The 16,860-nt window shown below is 48.3% G+C and overlaps 1 protein-coding gene across 1 annotated transcript; it reads right to left on the bottom strand.

Annotated features, from left to right (window-relative positions):
* Window positions 1–1,354: 1,354 nt before the first annotated feature.
* On the bottom strand, window positions 1,355–15,954 carry LOC120986779 (cornifelin homolog). The gene is made up of 4 exons (XM_040415485.1): window positions 15,854–15,954; window positions 3,656–3,767; window positions 3,405–3,541; window positions 1,355–1,809 (listed from the first exon to the last, which is right to left on the bottom strand). Exons 2-4 carry the CDS (start codon window positions 3,759–3,761, stop codon window positions 1,720–1,722), a joined length of 333 nt encoding a protein of 110 aa, XP_040271419.1. The 5' UTR covers window positions 3,762–3,767; window positions 15,854–15,954; the 3' UTR covers window positions 1,355–1,719.
* Window positions 15,955–16,860: the final 906 nt, after the last annotated feature.

Genomic DNA, 16,860 nt, shown 5'->3' with positions numbered 1-16,860 from the left:
CAGACCGCCTATCACACCCCTTATATACCCACCGAGGGATATGTGTACAGACAGCCTATCACACAACTTATATACCCACGAGGGATATGTGAGCAGACAGCCTATCACACCTTATATACCCACCGAGGGATATGTGTACAGACAGCCTATCACACCTTATATACCCGCCGAGGGATATATGTGCAGACCGCCTATCACACCCCTTATATACCCACCGAGGGATATGTGTACAGACAGCCTATCACACCTTATATACCCACTGAGGGATATGTGTGCAGACAGCCTATCACACCTTATATACCCACCGAGGGATATGTGTACAGACAGCCTATCACACCTTATATACCCGCCGAGGAATATGTGTGCAGACCACCTATCACACCCCTTATATACCCACCGAGGGATATGTGTGCAGAGAGCCTATCACACCTTATATACCCACCGAGGGATATGTGTGCAGAGAGCCTATCACACCTTATATACCCTCCGAGGGATATGTGTGCAGACAGTCTATCACACCTTATATACCCACCGAGGGATATGTGTGCAGACAGCCTATCACACCTTATATACCCACCGAGGGATATGTGTGCAGACAGCCTATCACACACCTTATATACCCACCGAGGGATATGTGTGCAGACAGCCTATCACACCCCTTATATACCCACCGAGGGATATGTGTGCAGACAGCCTATCACACACCTTATATACCCACCTATACCTCCTGTAATGAATAAACTGCAGGAGGAGCACATGATCAGGAGCGCTGCTAGACTGGGTGTCTTCTACTCACTGACTGCAAGCAGAGATCTTGGGGAAAAATGGTTATGGGGTCATTAGAGTTTATAATAATAAAAATGCAGTTAAGGTATTAGAGTAATTACCGTCCCCCTTATATTCAGCACCATGAAGCCCCTCCATTCTAATACCGCCACGCCGATCCTCTCGACGCTGCAGCCATGATATATATCTCTCCGGCCTCACCGGTATACCACATTGCTGATTAAAGGGATACTCCGGCCATTCTGTATGAGTGCAGCCTCTCCCACCTCCTGCCATAGAGGATGAATGGGATTTGTGGGGGTCCTAGCAGTCGGGCCCCCACCAATCTAACAGTTATCCCCAATCCAGTGGATAGGAACCGGAATACCCCTTTAAGCTTCCTGCACAGAAAACCTTTATCCTCATCTTTATGTAGAAGAAGAATTTGGGGAAAAACCAAAAACAATAATTTTTCAGATGATGACAAATCCTAATATAACGCGGGGTAGAGAGACGTCCCGCGGGGTCCCCACCAGGGGGCAGCGCTGCTGGAGGGGGCGGCGGGGTAAATGTACGTCACACGGTGAGGGACATTTCTCTGTATTTATTATAATCTTATTTTATAAAATGCAAATACATAAAACTCCTACAAACAGTCAGGGCAGGGGTCTCCAGCTGGTGTGGAACCACAACTCCCAGCATGCTCTGACAGCCTGCAGGGAGGAAGATGTAGTTACACACCGGCTGCATCAGAAGAGAATATTATATAACATGGAGAGATATCAGTCGTCCTTCGCGGTACGGCCAGTGGTGGGCGCGGTGGGCAGGTGTATAGGGGCTTTGTGTGCACAGGATGGCGCCACTTCCTCCCACATTGGGTGCGGTGGTCAGTCAGCGACCATCCCTCTGTATGTTACAGTCCATTGATGCTCGGCGTGTCTCCGTACCGTCCCATCAGGTCCTTTGTTTCAGCTCACGGGCCAACTGACAAAGCGTGCACTGTCCGCAGAACGTCAGGCACACGCAGTCATTGCAGATAGTTCCCTGCAACACGAGAAAGGAAACAGTCAGAAAGGGAAACTGCACCTAGAAGGACATGGCTGCGCCCCTCCTGTCCTGGGGTCCTGACTGGTGCAATGGGGCAGAGACGCCATACCACACTCAGCCTGTAGACAGGGGAGGCGCTGTTTCTGGAGGAAAGCTGACGTGTTTTTCTGAGCCACTTAGCAGAGACTTTGCTGTTTTTGTACTGAAATTTTTTGTATTGGTACAGAACCTCCAGGGGCCCGGGCCCTGAAATAAAAATGGCTGCCATAGACTCAGCAGGAGATGCTGTCTGACTATCCACATGTCCTAGATTACTACCCCTGGGGGCCCCTACATGTGGATATGGCCCCAAGCAAAGTTATGTACAGGGGACCAATAGCGCACCCCATCACTCTGCTAAGCTCCACCCATTCACCTAAAGCTCCACCACATCACTCTGCTAAGCTCCACCCATTCACCCAAAGCTCCACCCCATCACCTAAAGCTCCACCACATCACTCTGCTAAGCTCCACCCATTCACCCAAAGCTCCACCACATCACCTAAAGATCCACCACATCACTCTGCTAAGCTCCACCCATTCACCCAAAGCTCCACCCCATCACCTAAAGCTCCACCACATCACTCTGCTAAGCTCCACCCATTCACCCAAAGCTCCACCACATCACCTAAAGATCCACCACATCACTCTGCTAAGCTCCACCCATTCACCCAAAGCTCCACCCCATCACCTAAAGCTCCACCACATCACTCTGCTAAGCTCCACCCAATTCACCCAAAGCTCCACCACATCACCTAAAGCTCCACCACATCACTCTGCTAAGCTCCACCCATTCACCCTGCCAAGCCCCCACCCCATCACCCAAAGCTCCACCCCATCACCCAAAGCTCCACCACATCACTCTCCTAAGCTCCACCCATTCACCCAAAGCTCCACCCCATCACCTAAAGCTCCACCACATCACTCTGCTAAGCTCCACCCATTCACCCAAAGCTCCACCACATCACCTAAAGCTCCACCACATCACTCTGCTAAGCTCCACCCATTCACCCAAAGCTCCACCACATCACCTAAAGATCCACCACATCACTCTGCTAAGCTCCACCCATTCACCCTGCCAAGCCCCCACCCCATCACCCAAAGCTCCACCCCATCACCCAAAGCTCCACCCCATCACTCTCCTAAGCTACACCCATTCACCCAAAGCTCCACCCCATCACCTAAAGCTCCACCACATCACTCTGCTAAGCTCCACCCATTCACCCAGCCAAGCCCCCACCCCATCACCCAAAGCTCCACCCCATCACCCAAAGCTCCACCCCATCGCTCTAAGCCCCCCTCTCAGCAGGGCAGTCTGGGCACTTCGGTTACTGCTCTACAGTCTGGAAGGCCCCCCCCCCCCCCGACCCCCGTGCACATGAATCGGCTGCACAGGTGCTACGTCCACTCCTTTAGTTGCCGTTTTCGGCCAACCTCTTGTGATCTCTGGGGCCCCCCGTGTGGTGGTAATGTCCGCCCCCAGCTCCTCACTATCAGGATGTAACAGCCTCCGGAGAGCCACATGGAAATTGCGCACCAGGTGTACGACTTACCGGGATGTGATAACGTTCCCTGACGCCGGTCCTCATGGCGAGCAAAGTCCCCGGCAGGAATGGTAGACAGCAGCACTCTCCGAAGTCTGAAGCCACCCTACACGCCAGAATACAGGGGACAAATGCTCCACAAAGACCTAAAAAACAGAATAAAACAGTCACGTGGGCGCCATAGAGAGACGAGGGGCGTGAAACCTGAGATTACAGGTGAAGCAGTTCCTGCACGGAGGTCTCCTCCACCCAACACTTACAGATTCCCATGTCCTCGCAGCAGTCCATGACGTCGGAGTTCCACTGGCTGGTGCTGGTGCTGTATCCCTGCATGGCCTGGGGCTGAGCGCTCACTGGATACGACATTGTGATCTGGAAGAGAAGAACACGCAGGAATCAGAGCATTTCACACGCAGCCAATCCCACGAGTGCGCAGAATAATCCGTGATTGCGGAATCCACAATGGGATTGTTCGATAACCCGAACCTTGGATGCCAAACTTAAAACACAAGTTCGCTCAGCACTAGAAGTGGACTGTTGTTCCAACAAATTCAGGTGCAAAAAAGGCGCATCTACATAAATAGGTCGAAAGAAAAAATGTAAATATGCGAAGGAGGCGCAAAATCCTCTAAAACAGGCGCAATTTCAGTAGTAAATGCGACAAAAAAAATAAGACTGCCTAAAACAGCCTTTTATCGGCTACAACCACTATAGTAAATGTGCCCCAGTGCGAATTCACCCCGATGGCTGACGGGCCCAAGCAAAGGCTGACTAGTCACTTGGAGTCCAGGCGACCTGGATGTCCGGTTCTGGTGTCGGCTTCAGTCCAGATACGAGACAATCGCACGTCTGTGCCTCAGGGAGCTGTTGTCCTCTGTTATCAGGCGCTTTTATCTCATTAGGGTCATTCAGGTTCTGGGGACACGAGACCCAAACAGACAACTGGGCTCGTCAGCACCTGCTCCGGGGTTTCCCCGCATGGAACGTGGATATTAAAAAGTAATACAATGAATGTTCAGAAAAGTAAAGACCACACCCTGGACAGGATGGGGGAGAAGGCTGCAGTCACACCTGGTGCTGGAGGGTATGGGGGAGAAGGCTGCAGTCACACCTGGTGCTGGAGGGTATAGGGGAGAAGGCTGCAGTCACACCTGGTGCTGGAGGGTATGGGGGAGAAAGCTGCATTCACACCTGGTGCTGGAGAGGATGGGGGAGAAGGCTACAATCACACCTGGTGCTGGAGAGGTTGGGGGAGAAGGCTGCAGTCACACCTGGTGCTGGAGAGTTTGGGGAGAAGGCTGCAGTCACACCTGGTGCTGGAGAGGTTGGGGGAGAAGGCTACAATCACACCTGGTGCTGGAGAGGTTGGGGGAGAAGGCTGCAGTCACACCTGGTGCTGGAGAGGTTGGGGGAGAAGGCTGCAGTCACTCCTGGTGCTGGAGAGGTTGGGGGAGAAAGCTGCAGTCACACCTGGTGCTGGAGAGGATGGGGGAGAAGGCTACAGTCACACCTGGTGCTGGAGAGGATGGGGGAGAAGGCTGCAGTCACACCTGGTGCTGGAGAGGTTGGGGGAGAAGGCTACAGTCACACCTGGTGCTGGAGGGTATGGGGGAGAAGATTGCAGTCACTCCTGATGCTAGAGAGGTTTGGGGAGAATGCTGTAGTTACTCTAGTGCTGTAGAGGATGGGAGAGAAGGCTACAGTCACACCTGGTGCTGGAGGGTATGGGGGAGAAGGCTGCAGTCACTCCTGGTGCTGGAGAGGATGAGAGAGAAGGCTACAGTAACACCTGGTGCTGGAGAGGTTGGGGGAGAAGGCTGCAGTCATGCCTGGTGCTGGAGAGGTTGGGGGAGAAGGCTGCAGTCACTCCTGGTGCTGGAGAGGATGGGGGAGAAGGCTGCAGTCAGACCTGGTGCTGGAGAGGTTTGGCGAGAAGGCTGCAGTCACTCCTGGTGCTGGAGAGGTTGGGCGAGAAGGCTGCAGTCACTCCTGGTGCTGGAGAGGATGGGGGAGAAGGCTGCAGTCACTCCTGGTGCTGGAGAGGATGGAAGAGAAGGCTACAGTCACACCTGGTGTTGGAGGGTATGGGGGAGAAGGCTGCAGTCACACCTGGTGCTGGAGAGGATGGGACAGAAGGCTGCAGTCACACCTGGTGCTGAAGAGGATTGGGGGGGGGGGGGGGGGGGCGGGGGCAAGCATGCAGTCACACCTGGTGCTGGAGAGGATGGGGGAGAAGTCTGCAGTCACACCTTGTGCTGGAGAGGATGGGGGAGAAGTCTGCAGTCACTCCTGATGCTGGAGAGGTTGGGGAGAAGGCTGCAGTCACTCCTGGTGCTGGAGAGGATGGGGGAGAAGGCTGCAGTCACTCCTGGTGCTGGAGAGGATGGGGGAGAAGGCTGCAGTCACACATGGTGCTGGAGAGGATGGAATAGAAGGCTACAGTCACACCTGGTGCTGGAAAGGATGGGAGAGAAGACTACAGTCACTCCAGGTGCTGGAGGGTATGGGGAGAAGGCTGCAGTCACACCTGGTGCTGGAGATGATGGGGGAGAAGGCTGCAGTCACACCTGGTGCTGGAGAGGTTTGGCGAGAAGGCTGCAGTCACACCTGGTGCTGGAGAGGTTGGGGGAGAAGGCTACAGTCACACCTGGTGCTGGAGAGGATGGGCGAGAAGGCTGCAGTCACTCCTGGTGCTGGGGAGGATGGAAGAGAAGGCTACAGTCACACCTGGTGCTGGAGGGTATGGGGGAGAAGGCTGCAGTCACACATGGTGCTGGAGAGGATGGAAGAGAAGGCTACAGTCACACCTGGTGCTGGAGGATATGGGGGAGAAGGCTGCAGTCACACCTGGTGCTGGAGAGGTTGGGGGGAGAAGGCTACAGTCACACCTGGTGCTGCAGAGGTTGGGGGGAGAAGGCTGCAGTCACACCTGGTGCTGGAGAGGATGGGGGAGAAGGCTGCAGTCACACCTGGTGCTGGAGAGGTTGGGGGAGAAGGCTGCAGTCACACATGGTGCTGGAGAGGATGGAAGAGAAGGCTACAGTCACACCTGGTGCTGGAGGGTATGGGGGAGAAGGCTGCAGTCACACCTGGTGCTGGAGGGTATGGGGGAGACGGCTGCAGTCTCGCCTGGTGCTGGAGGGTATGGGGGAGAAGGCTGCAGTCACACCTGGTGCTGGAGGGTATGGGGGAGACGGCTGCAGTCACACCTGGTGCTGGAGGGTATGGGGGAGACGGCTGCAGTCACACCTGGTGCTGGAGGGTATGGGGGAGACGGCTGCAGTCACACCTGGTGCTGGAGGGTATGGGGGAGAAGGCTGCAGTCACACCTGGTGCTGGAGGGTATGGGTGAGAAGGCTGCAGTCACACCTGGTGCTGGAGAGGATGGGGGAGACGGCTGCAGTCACACCTGGTGCTGGAGAGGTTTGTGGAGAAGGCTGCAGTCACACCTGGTGCTGGAGAGGTTGGGGGAGAAGGCTGCAGTCACACCTGGTGCTGGAGAGGATGGGAGAGAAGGCTGTGGGCACCCTTTAGCTACACCCCACGGCCTGACTCCAGGACCCCCGTCCACATTTGGGGGATTGAGGGACTATACATGATGAGTGCGGTTTGGTCGGAGGTCACAGCTCTTCTCTTTCCCGCCAATTGTCGGATTCCTGGTTATTTAACCACCTCAGCCCCCAGTGCTTAAACACCCTGAAAGACCAGGCCACTTTTTACACTTCTGACCTACACTACTTTCACCGTTTATTGCTCGGTCATGCAACTTACCACCCAAATGAATTTTACCTCCTTTTCTTCTCACTAATAGAGCTTTCATTTGGTGGTATTTCATTGCTGCTGACATTTTTACTTTTTTTGTTATTAATCGAAATTTAACGATTTTTTTGCAAAAAAATGACATTTTTCACTTTCAGTTGTAAAATTTTGCAAAAAAAAACGACATCCATATAGAAATTTTGCTCTAAATTTATAGTTCTACATGTCTTTGATAAAAAAAAAATGTTTGGGTAAAAAAAAAATGGTTTGGGTAAAAGTTATAGCGTTTACAAACTATGGTACAAAAATGTGAATTTCCGCTTTTTGAAGCAGCTCTGACTTTCTGAGCACCTGTCATGTTTCCTGAGGTTCTACAATGCCCAGACAGTACAAACACCCCACAAATGACCCCATTTCTGAAAGTACACACCCTAAGGTATTCGCTGATGGGCATAGTGAGTTCATAGAACTTTTTATTTTTTGTCACAAGTTAGCGGAAAATGATGATTTTTTTTTTTTTTTTTTTTTTCCTTACAAAGTCTCATATTCCACTAACTTGTGACAAAAAATAAAAACTTCTATGAACTCACTATGCCCATCAGCGAATACCTTGGGGTCTCTTCTTTCCAAAATGGGGTCACTTGTGGGGTAGTTATACTGCCCTGGCATTCTAGGGGCCCAAATGTGTGGTAAGGAGTTTGAAATCAAATTCTGTAAAAAATGACCTGTGAAATCCGAAAGGTGCTCTTTGGAATATGGGCCCCTTTGCCCACCTAGGCTGCAAAAAAGTGTCACACATCTGGTATCTCCGTACTCAGGAGAAGGTGGGGAATGTGTTTTGGGGTGTCATTTTATATATACCCATGCTGGGTGAGAGAAATATCTTGGCAAAAGACAACTTTTCCCATTTTTTTATACAAAGTTGTCATTTGACCAAGATATTTATCTCACCCAGCATGGGTATATGTAAAAAGACACCCCAAAACACATTCCTCAACTTCTCCTGAGTACGGGGATACCAGATGTGTGACACTTTTTTGCAGCCTAGGTGGGCAAAGGGGCCCATATTCCAAAGAGCACCTTTCGGATTTCACTCCTCATTTTTTCCTGAATTTGATTTCAAACTCCTTACCACACATTTGGGCCCCTAGAATACCAGGGCAGTATAACTACCCCACAAGTGACCCCATTTTGGAAAGAAGACACCCCAAGGTATTCCGTGAGGGGCATGGCGAGTTCCTAGAATTTTTTATTTTTTGTCACAAGTTAGTGGAAAATGATGATTTTTTTTTTTTTTTTTTTTTTTCATACAAAGTCTCATATTCCACAAACTTGTGACAAAAAATAAAAACTTCCATGAACTCACTATGCCCATCAGCGAATACCTTGGGGTCTCTTCTTTCCAAAATGGGGTCACTTGTTTGGTAGTTATACTGCCCTGGCATTCTAGGGGCCCAAATGTGTGGTAAGTAGGTAAATGACCTGTGAAATCCGAAAGGTGCTCTTTGGAATGTGGGCCCCTTTGCCCACCTAGGCTGCAAAAAAGTGTCACACATCTGGTATCTCTGTATTCAGGAGAAGTTGAGGAATGTGTTTTGGGGTGTCTTTTTACATATACCCATGCTGGGTGAGATAAATATCTTGGTCAAATGCCAACTTTGTATAAAAAAATGGGAAAAGTTGTCTTTTGCCAAGATATTTCTCTCACCCAGCATGGGTATATGTAAAATGACACCCCAAAACACATTCCCCAACTTCTCCCGATTACGGAGATACCAGATGTGTGACACTTTTTTGCAGCCGAGGTGGGCAAAGGGGCCCATATTCAAAAGAGCACCTTTCGGATTTCACAGGTCATTTTTTACAGAATTTGATTTCAAACTCCTTACCACACATTTGGGCCCCTAGAATGCCAGGGCAGTATAACTACCCCACAAGTGACCCCATTTTGGAAAGAAGAGACCCCAAGGTATTCGCTGATGGGCAATGTGAGTTCATGGAAGTTTTTATTTTTTGTCACAAGTTAGTGGAATATGAGACTTTGTATGAAAAAAAAATAAAAAAAAAAAATAAGCATTTTCCACTAACTTGTGACAAAAAATAAAAAATTCTAGGAACTCGCCATGCCCCTCACAGAATACCTTGGGGTGTCTTCTTTCCAAAATGGGGTCACTTGTGGGGTAGTTATACTGCCCTGGCATTTTCCAGGGGCCCTAATGTGTGGTAAGTAGGTAAATGACCTGTGAAATCCTAAAGGTGCTCTTTGGAATATGGGCCCCTTTGCCCACCTAGGCTGCAAAAAAGTGTCACACATGTGGTATCGCCGTATTCAGGAGAAGTTGGGGAATGTGTTTTGGGGTGTCATTTTACATATACCCATGCTGGGTGAGAGAAATATCTTGGCAAAAGACAACTTTTCCCATTTTTTTATACAAAGTTGGCATTTGACCAAGATATTTCTCTCACCCAGCATGGGTATATGTAAAATGACACCCCAAAACACATTCCCCAACTTCTCCTGAGTACGGCGATACCAGATGTGTGACACTTTTTTGCAGCCTAGATGCGCAAAGGTGCCCAAATTCCTTTTAGGAGGGCATTTTTAGACATTTGGATACCAGACTTCTTCTCACGCTTTGGGGCCCCTAGAATGCCAGGGCAGTATAAATACCCCACATGTGACCCCATTTTGGAAAGAAGACACCCCAAGGTATTCAATGAGGGGCATGGCGAGTTCATAGAAATTTTTTTTTTTTGGCACAAGTTAGCGGAAATTGATATTTTTAATTTTTTTCTCACAAAGTCTCCCGTTCCGCTAACTTGGGACAAAAATTTCAATCTTTCATGGACTCAATATGCCCCTCACGGAATACCTGGGGGTGTCTTCTTTCCGAAATGGGGTCACATGTGGGGTATTTATACTGCCCTGGCATTCTAGGGGCCCTAAAGCGTGAGAAGAAGTCTGGAATATAAATGTCTAAAAAATTTTACGCATTTGGATTCCGTGAGGGGTATGGTGAGTTCATGTGAGATTTTATTTTTTGACACAAGTTAGTGGAATATGAGACTTTGTAAGAAAAAAAAAAAAAAATTCTGCTAACTTGGGCCAAAAAAATATCTGAATGGAGCCTTACAGAGGGGTGCTAAATGACAGGGGGGTGATCAATGACAGGGGGGTGATCAATGACAGGGGGGTGATCAATGACAGGGGGGTGATCAATGACAGGGGGGTGATCAGGGAGTCTATATGGGGTGATAACCACAGTCATTGATCACGCCCGTGTAAGGCTTCATTCAGACGTCCGGATGCGTTTTGCGGATCCGATCCATCTATCAGTGCATCCGTAAAAATCATGCGGACATCTGAATGGAGCTTTACAGGGGGGTAATCAATGACAGGGGGGTGATCAATGACAGGGGGGTGATCAGGGAGTCTATATGGGGTGATCACCACAGTCATTGATCATGCCCCTGTAAGGCTTCATTCAGACGTCCGGATGCGTTTTGCGGATCGGATCCATCTATCAGTGCATCCGTAAAAATCATGCGGACATCTGAATGGAGCTTTACAGGGGGGTAATCAATGACAGGGGGGTGATCAATGACAGGGGGGTGATCAGGGAGTCTATATGGGGTGATCACCACAGTCATTGATCATGCCCCTGTAAGGCTTCATTCAGACGTCCGGATGCGTTTTGCGGATCGGATCCATCTATCAGTGCATCCGTAAAAATCATGCGGACATCTGAATGGAGCTTTACAGGGGGGTAATCAATGACAGGGGGGTGATCACCACAGTCATTGATCATGCCCCTGTAAGGCTTCATTCAGACGACCGGATGCGTTTTGCGGATCCGATCCATGTATCAGTGCATCCGTAAAAATCATGCGGACATCTGAATGGAGCTTTACAGGGGGGTGATCAGGGAGTCTATATGGGGTGATCACCACAGTCATTGATCATGCCCCTGTAAGGCTTCATTCAGACGTCCGGATGCGTTTTGCGGATCCGATCCATCTATCAGTGCATCCGTAAAAATCATGCGGACATCTGAATGGAGCTTTACAGGGGGGTAATCAATGACAGGGGGGTAATCAATGACAGGGGGGTGATCAGGGAGTCTATATGGGGTGATCACCACAGTCATTGATCATGCCCCTGTAAGGCTTCATTCAGACGTCCGGATGCGTTTTGCGGATCCGATCCATCTATCAGTGCATCCGTAAAAATCATGCGGACATCTGAATGGAGCTTTACAGGGGGGTAATCAATGACAGGGGGGTGATCACCACAGTCATTGATCATGCCCCTGTAAGGCTTCATTCAGACGACCGGATGCGTTTTGCGGATCCGATCCATGTATCAGTGCATCCGTAAAAATCATGCGGACATCTGAATGGAGCTTTACAGGGGGGTAATCAATGACAGGGGGGTAATCAATGACAGGGGGGTGATCAGGGAGTCTATATGGGGTGATCACCACAGTCATTGATCATGCCCCTGTAAGGCTTCATTCAGACGTCCGGATGCGTTTTGCGGATCCGATCCATCTATCAGTGGATCCGTAAAAATCATGCGGACGTCTGAATGGAGCTTTACAGGGGGTTGATCAATGACAGGGGGGTAATCAATGACAGGGGGGTGATCAGGGAGTCTATATGGGGTGATCAGGGGTGATTAGGGGTGATCAGGGGCTAATAAGGGGTTAATAAGTGATGGGGGGGGGGTGTAGTGTAGTGTAGTGGTGCTTGGTGCTACTTTACTGAGCTACCTGTGTCCTCTGGTGGTCGATCCAAACAAAGGGGACCACCAGAGGACCAGGTAGCAGGTATATTAGACGCTGTTATCAAAACAGCGTCTAATATACCTGTTAGGGGTTAAAAAAAACACATCTCCAGCCTGCCAGCGAACGATCGCCGCTGGCAGGCTGGAGATCAACTCTCTTACCTTCCGTTCCTGTGAGCGCGCGCGCCTGTGTGCGCGCGTTCACAGGAAATCTCGCGTCTCGCGAGATGACGCGTATATGCGTGACTGTGCGCAGCGCTGCCACCTCCGGAACGCGATCCTGCGTTAGGCGGTCCGGAGGTGGTTAAAGAGGACCTCTCCCCTCTCCTGCTTGTTTTAATAGCATCATGCATTCCCCATGTAATAACAATTCTGGAGCCTTTATTCTTATATCTGTTTGTTCTGCCATTCCTCTATTTTTTCTACTAGAAGTTATGAATGAATTGCTATTAGCCTTCAGTAAGGGTACAGAGAGGAGGTCACCAGTTGGTGGGGTTGTCCCTCTGCACAGTCTGAAAATGGCAGCACTGATTGGATATTGAGTCTGTGCAGGTGCACACCCCCAACTGGTAACACCCCTCTGTACCCTTACTGAAGGCTAATAGCAATTCATACATAACTTCTAGTAGAAATACTAGAGGAATGGCAGAACATAGAGCCGTAAGACTAGAGGCTCCAGAACTGTTATTACATGGAGAATGCATGAAGCTATAAAACAGGCAGGAGAGGGGAGAGGTCCTCTTTTTCCATAAAGGACACGATAAATCCATTACGTATTACTGCGTTACGTATTACGCCGCCCCTGCTGTTTACCCATTCCCTCCCTGGTAAATACTGCTGGCCCAGCGACCCGGGAGGGAACAGAAATGGAGCCGAACGCAAATACATGACTTTCCAAAAGCTTCTCCAGGTGATTAACCCCTTCAGGGCTGGAGAACAGGCATGTCAGTCCAGTGCAGCGATCTGTGGCTTCGTAGTGCAGCTTGATAATCATAAGGTAACTCGTGTAGGTGTGATATATAGACCACCTAGCCAAGTCAAAGAATTAGATGATCTACTAGTGGAGGAAATAGCTAAAATGACATTGAAGGGGGAAGTTATCATTATGGGGGACTTCAATCTTCCAGATGTAAACTGGAAAACCAAAATAGCTAGTTCTGCCAGGAGTACAGATATTCTAAACTCCCTACTGGGATTATCTCTACAGCAAGTAGTGGAGGAGCCAACCCGGAAGGAGGCCATTTTAGATTTAGTATTCACAAATGGGAATTTGGTATCTGATATTACTGTAGGGGAAAGCTTGGGATCTAGTGATCACCACTCAGTGTGGTTTACTATAAGTACAGTGACTGAGTCACACCACACAAAAACAAAAGTTTTAGATTTTAGAAAAACTTACTTTTCTAAAATTAGATTAGTGGTATACGAGTCCCTATCAGACTGGAACAGTTTCATTGGAGTCCAGGAGAAATGGGACGACTTAAAAGTGGCACTATTGAAGGCAACAGAAAATTGCATTAGGCTTGTCAGTAAAAGTACAAAAAGGAAGCGACCACTGTGGTACTCAGCAGAAGTGGCCAAAATCATTAAAAACAAAAAGATAGCATTTAGGAATTATATAAAAAAAACTAAACGAGGATGACAGACAAATTTACAAGATTAGGCAGAGAGAGGCCAAACAAGTTATAAGAGCTTCTAAAGCACAGGCAGAAGAGAAATTAGCTCAGTCAGGGAAAAAAGGCGATAAGACATTCTTCAGATACATAAATGAAAAAAGGAAACTAAAACAAGGAATTACCAAATTAAAAACAAAAGAAGGAAGGTATATGGAAGAAGATAAAGAACTAGCTGACTGCCTCAATGAACACTTCTGATCAGTCTTTACGAAGGAAAATTAAGGAAAAGGACCTCAGTTAGGAAGGGAGACTAATGAATCTTTTGATGCATGTGTCTTTACAGAGGAAGAGGTTCTAAGTCAACTGTCTAAAATTAATACAAATAAGTCACAGGGGCCTGATGGGATACACCCAAAGCTATTAAAAGAGCTCAGCAGTGAACTAGCAAAACCATTAACAGATTTATTTAACCAATCACTGGTAACAGGAGTCGTCCCAGAAGATTGGAAATTAGCAAATGTTGTGCCCATTCACAAGAAAGGTAGTAGGGAGGAATCGGGCAACTATAGGCCAGTAAGCCTGACACCAATAGTGGGGAAATTAATGTAAACCATACTTAAGGAGAGGATTGTGGAACATCTAAAATCCCATGGATTGAAAGATGAAAAACAGCATGGGTTTACTTCAGGGAGATCATGTCAAACTAATCTTATAGATTTTTTTGATTGGGTGACTAAAATAATAGATGGCGGAGGTGCAGTAGACATCGCTTATCTAGACTTTAGTAAGGCTTTTGATACTGTCCCACATAGAAGGCTTATCAATAAAGTGCAGTCTTTGTGCATGGACTCCCATATTGTTGAGTGGATTAGGCAGTGGCTGAGGGACAGACCACAGAGGGTTGTAGTCAATGGAGTATATTCAGACCAAGGTCTTGTTACCAGTGGGGTACCTCAGGGATCTGTTCTGGGACCCATATTGTTTAATATCTTTATCAGCGACATTGCAGAAGGCCTCGATGGTAAGGTGTGTCTTTTTGCTGATGACACAAAGATTTGTAACAGGGTTGATGTTCCTGGAGGGAGACACCAAATGGAAAAAGATTTAGGAAAACTAGAGGAATGGTCAAAAATCTGGCAACTAAAATGTAATGTTGATAAGTGCAAGATAATGCACCTGGGGCGTAAAAACCCAAGAGCAGAATATACAATCAGTGATACAGTCCTAACCTCAGTGTCTGAGGAAAGGGATTTAGGGGTCATTATTTCAGAAGACTTAAAGGTAGGCAGACCATGTCATAGAGCAGCAGGAGATGCTAGCAGAATGCTGGGGTGTATAGGGAGAGGCATTACCAGTAGACAGAGGGGGGCGCTCATGCCGCTCTACAGAGCACTAGTGAGAGTATTGTGGAGTATTGGAGACCATATGGAGTATTGTGCTCAGTACTGGAGACCATATCTCCAGAAGGATACTGATACTTTGGAGAGAGTTCAGAGAAGAGCTACTAAACTGGTACATGGATTGCAGGATAAAACTTACCAGGAAAGATTAAAGGACCTTAACATGTATAGCTTGGAAGAAAGACGAGACAGAGGGGAGATGAGAGAAACTGCTAAATACATAAAGGGAATCAACAAGGGAAAAGAGGAGAGAAGATTTACAAGAAGAAAAACTGCTACAAGAGGACATAGTGTTAAATTAGAGGGGCAAAGGGTTAACAGTAATATCAGGAAGTATTACTTTACTGAGAGAGTAGTGGATGCATGGAATAGCCTTCCTGCAGAAGTGGCAGCTGCAAATACAGTGAAGGAGGTTAAGCATGCATGGGATAGGCATAAGGCTATCCTTCATATAAGATAGGGCCAGAGGCTATCCATAGTACTCAGTATATTGGGCAGACTAGATGGGCCAAATGGTTCTTATCTGCCGACACATTCTAGGTTTCTATGTAGTGAGATTTGTGGACTTTTGTCGCCACTTTCCAGTAATACAGAGGTAATCCGATAAACGTTCTCTATAGGACCCTCAGCTCATATATACGGAATACGGAAAAATGGAACGGAATCACAACAGAAACAAAAAACTAAAAAGCGGATCTGTGAAAAACGGACCGCAAAACACTGAAAATGCCAGAATCTGATTGGTGGCTTCAGGAAAATGCTCCAGTTCTGATAAATCTGCTCCAAAATCTCCTAATGATCCAAGCAGGACAAAGAATTCAAAATGCTGCCGTCCCTGATCCAGAGATAGAAGAGAGAAGATCCGACAGCGCAGTGGTCTAAAGAGCTGACACTTACCGGTCTGTGGAGCAGTCAGGCTGAGGATGCTGTGTGAACAGGGACAGATCAGGTGCAGGTATTTATACTGGGGCTGAGGTTGTGGCCGATGACATCACGACCGCCTCCCTCCCCAGGTTTTATCACACTCTTCTTCCTCCTTGGTCTATGCGTCACCTGCTGCTTCCTCCTTTCTCCCTTCATCGTCCTCCTTAGCTGACCCTCTGCTCCTTCATCTTCCTCCTTACCTCCCCCACTGCCCCTTCATCTTCCTCCTTACCTCCCCCTCTATCCCTTCATCTTCCTCCTTACCTCCCCCACTGCCCCTTCATCATCCTCCTTACCTCCCCAACTGCCCCTTCATCTTCCTCCTTACCTCCCCCACTGCCCCTTCATCATCCTCCTTACCTCCCCCACTGCCCCTTCATCTTCCTCCTTAGCTGACCCTCTGCTCCTTCATCTTCCTCCTTTCCTCCCCCACTGACTTTACTAGACACCTGAAACCTGACTTTATACTTTGTAATCCTGGTGGAGACAGATTATATCCCGGTCGTTTTGTTACTGGTCGCATGTCCTCTATTTACAGACTTTGATCCGACCACTGGATTTCCATAGTAATGGTCTTTTATGAGGGATGTCCTCTCAAAGGAAAAAAGTATACTGAAAGAAGGTTAAAGTGTCTAATGGAGTCGTCAAACACGTACAACGCAGAAATCATGATGTCTGACCCCAAAATTAGCATCTCACAGAACGGCCGAGAGTAGGACTGATCAAACAGCTGTGGTACTGAACAAGTCGCACCTTCCTTTCCCAGTTCAAGATGTCTCATAATTCTTGTTTCCCAGCATGGCTCACCATTTAATTTATGGTCATTAGCATCTCCTCTAATTTTATTCCTGGTCCCCATTTTGGCTCCCCTTTAATTTCAGGTCTCCATCATAGATTCCCTTTCTCTCTTAGTCCTCAGCATGTCTTGTCCTCATTCATCCCCAGCATGGGTTCTCTTCTTATTCCTAGTCCCCATCATG

This window comes from Bufo bufo, chromosome 1 (genome assembly GCF_905171765.1).
Source record: "Bufo bufo chromosome 1, aBufBuf1.1, whole genome shotgun sequence".
NCBI classification, from domain to species: domain Eukaryota; kingdom Metazoa; phylum Chordata; class Amphibia; order Anura; family Bufonidae; genus Bufo; species Bufo bufo.
This window is presented reverse-complemented; position numbering and strand designations above follow the sequence as displayed.

Excerpts from the sequence above, each read along its gene's own strand:
- LOC120986779 (XM_040415485.1), bottom strand. The coding sequence starts at position 3,761 with ATGTCGTATCCAGTGAGCGCTCAGCCCCAGGCCATGCAGGGATACAGC. Across the intron at positions 3,542-3,655 it reads CTGCGAGGACATGGGAATCT|GTCTTTGTGGAGCATTTGTC; the intron begins GTAAGTGTTGGG and ends TCTGTTTTTTAG. Across the intron at positions 1,810-3,404 it reads GGGAACGTTATCACATCCCG|GGAACTATCTGCAATGACTG; the intron begins GTAAGTCGTACA and ends CTCGTGTTGCAG.